Raw genomic sequence first — 13,740 nt, 5'->3', positions numbered from 1 at the left:
CATATTTTAACGTCTTTTGGTATGACGCGTTCGGGGATCGAACCCGCGACCTTCCGCTCTCCGGGCGGACGCTCTAACCACTACACCATGGAGGCGGTCGGTGCTGTAAAGTATGGTAAAACGTTAGTGACAAAATAGCAGACTAATAACCATTTTAGAGACAATTGTACCCTGTCACTTTGAAATTCAAACAACCATCATAACACTCTGCCGGCTTTGCAAGCCTTTAGATGACTAACCAGTCTGCCAGACAGGTGAAAATAGTAATTCATTCCCTTTGTAAAGGTGAATGTTGTGATCAATAAATACAGAACTTAATTATCAGTATTTATTTTTATTTATAGATGTCATTACATTATGGCCGAGTCATATATAATGACCACTGTAACTTCATCAGAATGTATAATCACATATTTGTGGAGCCCTGTCAACAAGGAGTTGAATATAGCCTGTATGGAAGTACACTGGAAGCAGCTAAATGTATCTCCATCAGCGCTGACACATAGCATTCTGGATTATATAACCACTGTATTACATCTCTGTTTAAATATTGTACATATTCTGTGCCCACTTACCTCAATCTGTAAAAGTAACCTTACAATGGATACCACTCCATGAGTGGTTTACAGTAAGGGCATACACAATACATAGGTTGATTGTGAAGAGAATAATATTTGTAATAAAACATTTACATTTTAGTGACCTCTTATCAGAAATGTATTTATAAAAAATACAAAGAAAGATATTCATTTCTCCAGCCATACCAATTTCCAATATTTTGATTATCATATTTTTCAGAGCAGTATCTAGCAGTTAGTATTAACTTCATCAACATCAATATATCTACCCTGTACATTTGCTGTATATAGCCACACAGCATGTTGTTGTTCATAATCATTGATTTACCAATGATAAAGATATGCGGTCATAATTTCAAAATAAAAAAGAATTATTTCAGATGGATTATCATTGGGTTTCTGGTAGTCTGTCTCACAGTCCCTGAACCACATTAATTTCCCTACTGCCAAGCCCTCTCTGCAGTGCTAAAGCCCTAAATAAAGCAAGTCTAGATTTCCTCAGGTTCTGAATCTCTGGTCTCCCTAGGGCTCCTTTTCAATATAAATAGGCTTGTTTGTTACTATCAAAATTATATATATTCAGAGACTAAGCCTTAGTCTAGGTTTCTGGTAGTATTACTGTTTGTATTAAGCATGGTTTTCACAAAGTAATGATAAATAAATTACAAGTGATTCTGTAACATTTAATTGACAAATCATTTTGTTTCTTTTGTGTTTCCATAAAACAAACACAATATTTCAGACACAGTCACCAAGAGACTACTGTATTCGGGTGAACAGAAAAGGCTTGTATTGCACTACAGAGCTGTATGAAGCCACGGACATTGAACTGATGTTTGATTCGTTTAGAGTCAAACATTGAGACAACAATCTGTATCATTGTGACATATGTATTTCTAAAACATGACTTCAATACGTTTCAGCATTTTGCCATACCTAACCACTAAAGGGATGCTGGTTCTTATGTTAATAACTCTGGAACATCACATATACTGAAGTCAATTCTTTGTTCTAGGTCTATGGTTTGCAACATTAATACCATAAACTATAAAACTCAACAAAAGAAAACAATACTAAAAACAGAATTAGATGAAATAAGTATTTACAATGAGTTGCATAAAGTACAGTGTCATGTTGAAACATCAAGAACAACATCACTTTATCACAGTTCCCAGTAAGTAGGCCGATGTCATGGTTACAGATTTCCAGGTTTAAGACAAGAGACGATATTAATGAATGTGCATATTTGTTCTTTAATGTATGTAATCAGCTGCACGGTTCTCAGGCTGCATCAATGCATATCTCGAGGAACGGGTCTCAGTGCTGAGGATTCTAACCTGTCAAGGCTTATGCAGTAGACAGTGAGTCAGATCTAAGGTCACTTTGAAAAGTATTTCAGTTACCATGGAGCAGTAATTTAATGATGGAACAGTTGAAAGGGATGAAGTGAGCGAGTGAGTTTAGTGTTACACTGCTTTTAGCAATATTCCACCAATACTATGGCAGGGAACACCTGAAATGGGCTTCACATATTGTACCAATGTGGGGAATCGAACTCGGGTCTTTGCTGCCCTGACCAATATTCGGGCTATATGGCGGCAGTCTGTAAATAATTGAGTCTGGACCAGACAATCCAGTGATCAACAGCATGAGCATCGATCTGCGCATGTGTCAACCAAGTAAGCGAGCCTGACCACCCGATCCGGTTAGTCGCCTCTTATGACATGCATGGGTTACTGAAAACTCATTCTAACCCGAACCTTCACGGGTCTTGGGTCTTCGATGTGTATAAGCAAATGCTCTAACCACTAGGCTACCCCACTGCCCGAGGGAATGAAGATCTTCCACTGATTTGGTGAAACCCATGAACTCAGGTATGATGAGCCAGACATGATCATGACATATGAGAATTTGGGATTTGAAGCCTGCTGGTCCCAGCTCACCTGATCCTGGCATGAACAAGGGACACAACTCTGTCGAAGAGAATTGCAATAATCTAACCCTGCTGGGCCATCAGTGTCATGGAGAAGGTGGCAGTGGACACTATAAATAAAACAAACACAATTTTGAATATTTCTTAATTATTGATTCAGGATATCCGGATTCAACACGTAACGGATTGACACTTGTGCATCTCTGTGACAGTGCCACCATGAAATATAAACACAAGAGAGTATACCCCAGTGCACACATAAGACCATAACTCCTTGCAAAGAGACTCTCTGTCGTGTTCAGAGCTAAATGTCTTTAAAGCTAACATTTTAGTGCAGTTATCATTGTCACCATAGTAACAGTATCATGACACTTATGTAACCTTTCATCTGTACACACTCCTACCACAAAAATATTTCAGTGCACTTAATACATTTTAACATCTGGTGAAACACTATACAATTCACAGGTTTTTCAAACAATGACATATTTACAAATATGACTGGAACATACTGTTAAAAGGAATGGGTAAAATATTGCATATATATATACTATATGTAGTGATTCCTAGTGAGAGAAACACATCACATCGCAATGGCAAGAAAGTAAGGAAAGATTGAATAATAAAATCCATAAAATCAGATCTTGTGTAAATAAATAAGCATAACAACAATATATTATCTTGGTCATGTCTGTGAACAAACACTCAAATTGAAACAAGCACCTTGGACACACCTTTTTCCCGTTCAGAGAAACACCTATTCTTTCATATTTTTGATCCTGTTATTTTCAAAATCTTTGTACAGTTTTTAACATGAAATGATTTCTGTAACTGTTCCATAATCCAATCATAGTACATTTCCTGCCTATGTTAACATATGGGTGTCAAGATAGTCTCAGAGATTTATGGAACAAAAAACTAGTATAATTTCACAAAACTCCATAAAAGAATCAATATGACTTAAATCTTGTCTTACTCTAAAAATCCATTAAGTTAATAATTATATGGCAATTTCATTACCTTGTATGTGACTGACACACACTTAGTTTGGCAAGTAATTCTAATGAATAGACGTCAGAAAGACAAGCAGTATACATCTCAATAATGACAAACAGATGTGGACATTGCATTTCTGCATACATGTCAAAATATATCTTAAATAAAGTTTGTCAAGAGCATTAAAAATGATACATTGACCTATACAAATTCTTTATCACACATTGTAAATATATAAAAATCAGTGAAAAAATTATACACTCAACCTCCTCCAGAGAAACACTTTCCTTCAATAAAATGACAGTCAGTGTATACAAATCATATTGAATCTTACCCTCAATACTTCAACTACCTGTGTTAGTTTCTCAGAATATTCTAACGTGACATTGTAAACTTTGCATAAACAGCTTGAGAGCCGATGTCAATCTTTTCTTAATTATTGGAATCAGTATTATAAATAAATATCACACTTTAATGATTATTTTAAAAAGGTAAAACTTTCAATAGGAAAGTTAAAAACAAGAGTCAATAACTTTTCTGCAAGTAGAAAACATAGTTCATGGTTACACTGCAAATACATAACACACAAGTATACAGTTTGTCAAAGTTACAACTGTCTGGAATTGTTCACTGCCCAGTTTATATGATCTCAGCATGTTGGCTGTCTGAGGTGATAAATATGTATAGACCTACAATAAACACAGGACTTTAACTGCTTTAGTGGAAACTTGGAAGAATAGAAAACAGTGGGCGAGTAAATGAGCAGAGTTGAATGTGTCCCTACATGATTCCCCTATACTGATCGTGATGGATTCTGGACTCAGTACATCACATCCTGTATAACCCACTCCTTCAAGATGCCAGGAAGTGACAGTTCAGAAATATGATTGGACACGTCAGGACCTAGTAATCCATGGAAGCAAACCTGTGCGATCTCACATAGGCTCATGGTGTGTGAGGTCCAAGTTTCTACACTGATCTCGACAGATTCTGGACTCAGTATGTCACATCCTCACCAACTCCTTCAGGATTCCAGGAAGTGACATTTGTGCCAATTTGTCCAGACTGACTGACTGACTGACTTAGGTTTTACGCCACTTTTAGCAATATTCCAGCAACATCACGGCTGGGGACAACAGAAATGGGCTTCACACATAGTACCCATGTGGGGATTCGAACCCGGGTCTTCGGCGTGACGAGCCAACGCTTTAACCACTAGGCTACCCCACCGCCCCTTGACCAGACACATCAAGGCCTAGTAAATGACAGGCTCGAACCCTTGCAATCTCGCATAGGCTTATAGTGTGTGAGGAGAGGTCTGAGTGTCTTTGATATTCACCCATACACTGATCCTGTAACCCATGGAAGCAAACCTGTCCGATTTGCATAGGCTCATAGTGTGTGAGGAGAGGTCTGAGTGTCTTTGATATTAACCCCTACACTGATGGTGATGGATTCAGGACTCAGTAGATCACATCCTGTACCACCCACTCCTTCAGGATCCCAGGAAGTGACAGTTGTGAAATACGACCGGACACGTCAGGACCTAGTAACCGACGGACGCGAACCCGTGCGATCTCGCGTAGGCTCATGGGCTTCACACATCTTTCCTCAAATATGAAGGAGAAAAGTTCAGGGTAGTTGTCCTCAAATTTGAAAAATAGATTCTGTTTCACTGAATTGTCTTTGCTGACGTTGTAACCTTCAGAGAGGAGATATCGAACCATGATGGCATTGTTTTGCACACATGCGACACAGAGTGGGGAGAAGTAGTCGTACTTATCGATGCAGCAGCCGGAGAGGATCAACAAGCGCGCAGCATCGATGCGGCCCTCGTACACTGACACAATGAGGGGTGTCTCCCCCCATGTTGTTCAGAATGTCCATGTGACACCCAGCAAGGATCAGATCCGCGATCACATCTGGTGGAGCAACCTGAACAGCCAGATGAAGAGCTGTGTCACCTTCCATGATGGACCTGAACAGAGGAAACAGTTTATAAAACACATTCTTACAACAAACCAACTGAAGTCACAGCAGTCAGACTACATATTTCATGTAATCATTGCAGTTTGGGAATTACAGTTTATACATTTATCTGCCAGTAATCCAAACAAGCAAACAATCAAGCAAATATCAACTGAAAGGCTGTGAATCTTTCTTCCAGGCAGCCTGTAACCTGTAGCAGCAATGCCTAGCCCCATGTTAGACAATTCAAAAGTCAATTCTGACAAAAGACATTTTCAAAATATAGAAATAACTTTTTCAAACTTATTAAAGTTGTCTAATTCTCAACTGATAATATTATAATAGTGATAACCCTAATGTTTGAATTGCATAAAAACAAATCAAACCAATTTCCAATATATCGAAAGCATTTGTTTGGTAAAAGGGAGGTAACTCTAGATACATGCAAATTGGAACAATGCTCAAAAAGGTAAGTTCAGTTGGTTACTTGAGCCATTTATTGAATTATTAATTCCATAGAGAATAGATTATTTTATTGGGCTAACAAGTGTTAATTATTTACATACTATAATATGCAAGTCATTCATTCTGGTTAGAGCAAACTGAGACTTGTTTACTGCAAGTATGTTACACAACAAGCTTGAGATCAAGTGATGATACAATATCAATACAATCAATATAAAATATCAATACAAGCAACGTCTAGCTGAGAGACCTTCACTAATCATCATGAATGTTGTCAGTCAGGTTCTCACTTCACAAGATCCACAACACTAAGCAGCATGTGAGTTTAATGACTGTGGGTCGACAGAGGCTCATGTTTTGCAATTCAATGGCCATTGGGCTCTTATTGACAGCATAGATCGTGATCATGTCGTATTTTAAACAGGAACCATGAAGATACTTGAAACAATGTATGTTTTGATGCATGGTGAGTAGTAAAACTGACAATATGTTTAACAACCTGAGAACAATCGAAGGGAGACAATCCTGTATTTCAATTACAGAGATGATATGAAAAGATTCTGCTGAATTTGCAGTCAACTGAATACCTTCATGTACGAAAAATCACATTGTATGTGTATAGACCATGCACAGTTGCAACTTAATCTGTTTCTTAACTGTAGTGTTAAAGTCTGGTATACATGGAAATGTATTTCTAATATTGTTATTTACAGAGACTGCCTTGTCACTTATGCTGCATGGCATCACACACTGATACAATGCCAGGCCAACACTTCTGTTGTTGCCATGACACCTAAACTAACACCTAGTTCAGGTTGTAGTGAGCGAGTGAGTTTTGTTTTACGCCACACTCAGCAATATTCCAGCTATATGGCGGCGGTCTGTAAATAATCTGGTCTGGACCAGACAATCCAGTGATCAACAGCATTAGCATCGATCTGCGCAAATGGGAACCAATGACATGTGTCAACCAAGTCAGCGAGCTTGACCACCCGATCCTGTTAGTCACCTGTTAGTCACAAGCATGAGTTACTGAAGATCAATTCTAACCCGGACCTTCACGGGTAGTTCAGGTTGTAGAAACCAACATAATTTCACAAGGAACCCCACAGCCCTGTTTCAACATCAATTAATACCATTTAAATTTGACGCTGAATAATATAAATGAGCATTATTTATCATTTAAGACAGAAAAGAAATTCAAAATAGGTTCATGGTTCTCTGCCAAACAACATGATCTAGTGGTTTTGATACAAGATGTCTTTGTGGTGAGTTCTGGTATCTGTATCTGGTTGCATCACAATTCCAAAACTAGATGTCTGTGTGTGTATACTCACTGGTTAAGGTTGGCATTGTATTGGAGCAGCAGGCGGACAATGTCCCCGAACCCATTGAGCAGTGCCAGCATGAGGGGGGTGTAGCCGGAGATGCAGTTAGACTTGTTGACGTCAGTGCCCGCTTCTAACAGAGTCTGGACGGTGTCTGTGTCCCCACTGGTGATGGATTCATGGAGGGCAAAGTCACCATTCACTGTGCACTGAAAGTAGGAAGATATAGTCAGTGAGTGAGTTAAAGACAGTCAACAGAATCCTTGCATGCAGTAATATAATCAACTCTAGTCCAAGCAACTCTCAGTGAGAGATAACTGCATGTTACCAGGCTGAAGCTATCTTCTTACTGTCAACAAGCAGTACAGCTTTGACTACCTTCAGCTTGCCAGTAGATTCAAGTTTTTCAATCATTTTACATGTAAGTGCACTTATAATGTCCTTCAAATTCCCCACAAATGAACTTATGAGCTGTGTTTTGTGGCTGTTTTGCATTTGCTTTATGAAAACATTAACAACACCAAACAAACTGTTAAATCACATACTCACATCTTTTTTATCAACATTTGAACTTAACCTAAAGTACTTGCTAGACACATTAGAGATACCATATATGGCTGCCCTACAAATATCTTGAAATTCTACTTCAACATGATCTTGGAATATGTTAAACACAAGAAAAACTAATATATGTCATATTTGGGATTACACTTTCTCTGTAAACTACATATTCTAGTACATTTGTCAGGTCGAGTCCCATCCGGGATTTGAACCCAACTGTCTTGACACAGTGGGCAGTTCCAAAGTTCAATCTCTACATCTCAGTACAAAACATTAATGAATGTTGGGTGACATCACTACTGCAATTAACATGTTGTACTCACATTGTTTGTGTCGCTGCCGGCATACAGTAGCTGCCTGACAACGTCACTGTTGCCGTTCAGACAACCATGCAGCAGCGCAGTCCTCCCATCGCTGTCTCTCACGTTCAGGTCAGCACCCATACTGACCAATTTCTCTGTCACCACACACAGTCCTACAACATGGGAAGAGTGAGTGACACAGGCTTACAACATGGGGAGAGTGAGTGACACTGGCCTACAACATAGGGAGAGTGATTGACACTGGCCTACAACATGGAATATTGAGTGACACTGGCCTACAACATGGGGAGAGTGAGTGACACTGGCCTACAACATGGGGAGAGTTAGTGACACTGGCCTACAACATGGAATATTGAGTGACACTGGCCTACAACATGGGGAGAGTGAGTGACACTGGCCTACAACATGGGGAGAGTGAGTGACACTGGCCTACAACATGGGGAGAGTGAGTGACACTGGCCTACAACATAGGGAGAGTGAGTGACACTGGCCTACAACATGGGAGAGTGAGTGACACTGGCCTACAACATGGGAGAGTGAGTGACACTGGCCTACAACATGGGAGAGTGAGTGGACACTGGCTTACAACATGGGAGAGTGAGTGACACTGGCCTACAACATGGGAGAGTGAGTGACACTGGCCTACAACATGGAGAGAGTGAGTGACACTGGCCTACAACATGGGAGAGTGAGTGACACTGGCCTACAACATGGGAGAGTGAGTGACACTGGCCTACAACATGGAGAGAGTGAGTGACACTGGCCTACAACATGGAGAGAGTGAGTGACACTGGCCTACAACATGGGAGAGTGAGTGACACTGGCCTACAACATGGGAGAGAGTGAGTGACACTGGCCTACAACATGGAGAGAGAGGAGTGACACTGGCCTACAACATGGAGAGAGTGAGTGACACTGGCCTACAACATGGAGAGAGTGAGTGACACAGGCCTACAACATGGAGAGAGTGAGTGACACTGGCCTACAACATGGGGAGAGTGAGTGACACTGGCCTACAACATGGGGAGAGTGAGTGACACTGGCCTACAACATGGGGAGAGTGAGTGACACAGGCCTACAACATGGGGAGAGTGAGTGACACTGGCCTACAACATGGAGAGAGTGAGTAAACTACTCACAGGTCTACAAACAGGAGGCATGGCTCATAAACAATGATTCTAGCTTTGTCTTATGACCAGGGGTGCTAAGTCACAATGTGCCACACAGAAGTATACATACAGTTTTAAGAAATCAGACATGCATTAAGCACTACAGTCAATGTGTACTTGTCATGTGCTTACAACTAAAATTCAGGGGTAAGACACATTATATTACCATCCAGCATTAAATCTCTACAAAAGAATTAACAAAGACACCAGCCAAATTGCATTTGATGGGAGTACATTTTGTTTTTTGTTTAAATCATTTGAGAAAAATGTACAGATATACTGGTTCCAGACCTGCTTTGGCTGCCACAATAAGAGGTGTAACACCCTTTGCCGATGTGTTCACATCATATCCTGGCAGATCAACCAGCTGGAAGAACTTGTCAACATCCTTCTTCTTGATTGCTGCCAACACATACTTGTGAGTCATGGCGGTCTGGTTGCCTCACACCGATATCTGGATAATGTCCTGTGACTATTCGTTACATCTCCATCTGCAGTACTTGTGTATATTACAACATCACAGGTATGGTACTGATTCTTCAATGTTTCTGCAAAAAATGTGTATAAAACTTTAAAGATCAACAAGTGTTTAATCTAAGTGGACAAGTTAGAAATGAAAATGTATAACTTCAAGGAAAACAAATTCTGATTCATTTATTGCATTGGCAATAATTTAGATTCTACATTCTACTCATTCTCAAGGTGGTATAAAAATTCATCTAAATATTATTATACTTATAGAAACAGAAGACAGGAACTTGACATCCTTAATGTTTAAACAGAGGGTTTAAACAGCTGATTACTAGATCTAGATTTCGCAGGTTCTGTACGTACACTCCATACGTTCACTGAGTTCATTTCATCATGGTGATAATGCAAGCATAATATTCACAGAAAAGTAAGAACATTCAATAACACGCTCCATCAAAATCCACTCCACGCGAGTGATCATGACTCACCACTGTACACAAATCAACAGACGTTACTTAAGTGACGAATTGCATCCGCAAGCCTGATAACGAATTTGGTTTGATTGAAAATACATAACAGAAACAATGTTAACAAATATGTAAAGAGAATACAAGGGGTGCAGCGAGACTTACATCGTGTTGACATTTTGCTGGCTTCACAACAGACCTTTCTCCTCATGACAGCCGGTGCCCAACCCCTCGAGTTAGCGGTTTCCTATAAAACTGTGCTCGGGTAGGAAACGGACGCCGGGCAAGAAACTTAGCTCAGAGACCGGTATATGGCCTCTGCTTAGCTATACAATTCTTAGGTTGATAATAAAAATACACGCAACATAACTCTTCATGATATCAGTTATGCATCAAACATATTTTCTTTCATAATGTTATCAAACGTAATTGCTTCACGATCCATTAGGCTGCATAATGTGCGTTCAACTCGCAGTCAGGTCTCGGCCGTAACGGTAACTAGGCCTATAATCACTGTGACTGAACACCATGCAAGCGATTAGCCCTGTTGGGGCGTTGCGTCACCAATCTGTCAATTCCAGTAATGTTCACGAAACGTAACGGGCTCAAGCCCTGTTGGGGCGTTGCGTCCTGCGCAATCGTAACCGAGTGTCAATTCCAGTAATGTTCACGAAACGTAACGGGCTCCCATTTTATCGTTGCATTTGTTCACGCAAGAAATGAACCCCGTAATACATAATCCATATTTTCATTCACTGAGAAGATTTGATTTGCCGGTCATCTTACTGCGCGCGTTGTTCAAGATATGAACATCTACGCTTGTTCAAAATGACATGACCTTTGTGAGCAAATCTACTTTAAAACTAAATTATAAAGTTTTAAAATAAATACTTACGAACAGGTTACATTTACACCGACGGAGCAATAATGCGCCGTTTTAAGATCTCTGGTCAAAATTTCTATTGCCGGTTATTAAAAAATATATAATTATTTATACAAAATGCCGAGTGGTGCTTCCAAATCCATCAGGTTTGACATTCAAGCGAAATGATACAAATTTCCTAAATATAGCGTGAAACGTAACACAGTAAATAGATAAGGTAGTCCTGAACCTATAAGTCCTAGAATATACATTTGCTGCCTTACCGAAACATAGGTTTATAAGTCACTCTGCGACTCACATAAGTACACATATTTAACGTGTGTATTCCACATACGTGCTCTTAAATAGCTCTTATTGTCGCAAAATCTTCACAGAATTAGTTGCCACCCCGACGCTGGGGTAATGGGGTCTATTTATAAATGTCCCAAGAAGGGAATAGACAAACAGGTGTGTCTGACCATCGACACAATTAACACTTTACTCGTCGGTTTGTTTTCTTGCCAATTTGTCCCTGCCAGGCTGAAGCAATTAACGTCCCACAAAGTGTCCAGGTAGGTTGGACCCGACACTGGGGAGACGATCAATAAGGCATTCAATAAGACATCGCCCTCTATCAATTTACATACACACACCGACACCCAAATCCTATTTTGGGTGAGATTATGTAACTTTGTCATATGCGAAAGTGACGCATTGTGACGTTTGGAATGATCGACTCGAATCCTAAATCGAAACTTGCAACTTGACATGAATGCTCCGAGTTGATACGGGTATATAATATATGTATTATAATTTAAATGTGGTGTCACATTCAACATATATCTGCCTCTTTTCTGATATTCACACTTCAAATCATAAGTGAAAAATTACTTACAAAATTGTTGTTTTAATCTACATCTAAACGATATTACTCTGGTATGTTATCAATCGTTACTATGGCTGGAACGATACACTATGTCACGATACGATACGTATCGCGATATTTTATCTGCGATACGATACATATCACGATACATACACCTTGAAAGAATGGCACAGTATTAATGATTTATTTAAATGTATTTGTGTATAACAATAACACTATTGTAATAAACAAGCAAGTAATAATTACTTTAACATGTTTAAGATAAAACTGTAGTCGGGGCTGCATGAAATACATGGACAGTGTCGGTTATAATGAAGTGAGTGGGTGAGTTTAGTTTTACCCGCTTTTAGCAATATTCCGGCAATATCACGGCGGGTGACACCTAAAATGGGTTTCACACATAGTAACCATTTGGGGAATCGAACCCGGGTCTTCGGCGTGACGAGTGAACGCTTTAGCCACTTGGCTACCCCACAGCCCAAATAATGGCTGAACGTTTGTCAAGTTATATTTATCAAAAATACCTTTTGCAAGGCATTGCATGTACTTGACTTCATACTCATAGGCATATATGGAGAGATTATTCATATTGGTCAACCCATTTCGATCGTTATTAAAAAGTCATTTCTGCAAAAGGACAAGGTATGATAAGGGTGGTTTTTGGCCCACAAACAGAATTGGCTGAACACATGTTATTTATTTAGAGACAAGATGGCTTTGCATAAAAAAGCTATTTTTCAAATGATCTGAGGCCATAATTTCAATGCAGAGGGGCCAAAATGGGTTTTATCAGTTCCCACGAAAAAATAACAAGAAATCTGAAATATCAGTGTGCCATAATGACTTATATACAACTATAAGTTTATTTACATACAAATAGTATCAGTTTAACAACAGGTATTCATGATGAAGAAACATGTCAACATCAATCAAAAGGTTTTAACTTCAAGGGGCCCAATTAGGGTTGCAATACATTGTGGACAGCAATTCATTTACCTGCCATTTGATTACAAAGAAGCTCATTATTCACAACTTTCTTTGCAAACATAAACTATAGGTCAGTTTTACAACATGTACTTATGATACCCAATCATGTCCCAAGAAAAATCACAGGGGGCCCATTTTAGGTCTAATTACATTTTGGGCACAGCTTGATTTTAACAAGTAAGTGTTAAAAGTCAGTATTCACAACCGGTATACAGTAAACATCTCATTCACAACATGTTATTACAATAACCAATCACGTTGCACTAAAAATCACAGGTTTTGACCTCAAAGGGGCCTATTTCAGGTGAAATTACATTCTTGGCACAGCTTGAAATAACACCATGTAAGTGTTAAAAGTCAGTATTTACAACATTCTTGCAAATATATACAGTAAACATCTCATTCTCAACATGTTGTTATAATAAAAATGTACTTTTTTAAACATTTTGATATGAGCAAAAGCGTGACCCACCACAATTTTTTAGGAGTGCATTCTAATTTACTCTCTTCATGTGTGGTAAAAAAATTGGGATGGGTCAAGCTTTTGCTCACACTTTTTTATCACTCTGAAAATATGAAAATGCAGGTTTTTCGAAGATATTGTAAAATAGGTTAACTTTGAGGTCTTCAAAGAGGAAAAAACAGCACTAAAACATATAAAGAAAACATATGGAGGTAATTTCAACAATATATTTAGCATTTTTTATGCTAAAATTATCATGCTGTAGAACTTTGAATATCATGAA

At 39.1% G+C, this 13,740-nt stretch overlaps 1 protein-coding gene across 1 annotated transcript; it reads right to left on the bottom strand.

Moving 5' to 3' along the window:
* Positions 1-4,748: 4,748 nt before the first annotated feature.
* LOC124288597 (ankyrin repeat and death domain-containing protein 1A-like) lies at positions 4,749-10,521 on the bottom strand. Its single transcript, XM_046725147.1, has 5 exons — positions 10,425-10,521; positions 9,613-9,869; positions 8,153-8,304; positions 7,278-7,477; positions 4,749-5,485 (listed from the first exon to the last, which is right to left on the bottom strand). Exons 2-5 carry the CDS (start codon positions 9,746-9,748, stop codon positions 5,287-5,289), a joined length of 687 nt encoding a protein of 228 aa, XP_046581103.1. The 5' UTR covers positions 9,749-9,869; positions 10,425-10,521; the 3' UTR covers positions 4,749-5,286.
* Between the last annotated feature and the right edge of the window lie 3,219 nt (positions 10,522-13,740).

The sequence above is a fragment of the Haliotis rubra genome, unplaced genomic scaffold (assembly GCF_003918875.1).
Source record: "Haliotis rubra isolate DU_JTF1 unplaced genomic scaffold, ASM391887v1 Scf420, whole genome shotgun sequence".
Classification (NCBI taxonomy): Eukaryota; Metazoa; Mollusca; class Gastropoda; order Lepetellida; family Haliotidae; genus Haliotis; species Haliotis rubra.
The sequence above is the reverse complement of the archived record's forward strand: the minus strand, read 5'-3'. Positions and strand labels throughout refer to the sequence as shown.

Bases quoted from the DNA above. Each gene is read 5' to 3' on its own strand.
- LOC124288597 (XM_046725147.1), bottom strand. From the start codon at position 9,748: ATGACTCACAAGTATGTGTTGGCAGCAATCAAGAAGAAGGATGTTGAC. The intron at 7,478-8,152 runs GTGAGTACAACA...TCCTACTTTCAG, and splicing joins CCGGCAGCGACACAAACAAT to TGCACAGTGAATGGTGACTT. The intron at 5,486-7,277 runs GTGAGTATACAC...TCCTCTGTTCAG, and splicing joins TACAATGCCAACCTTAACCA to GTCCATCATGGAAGGTGACA.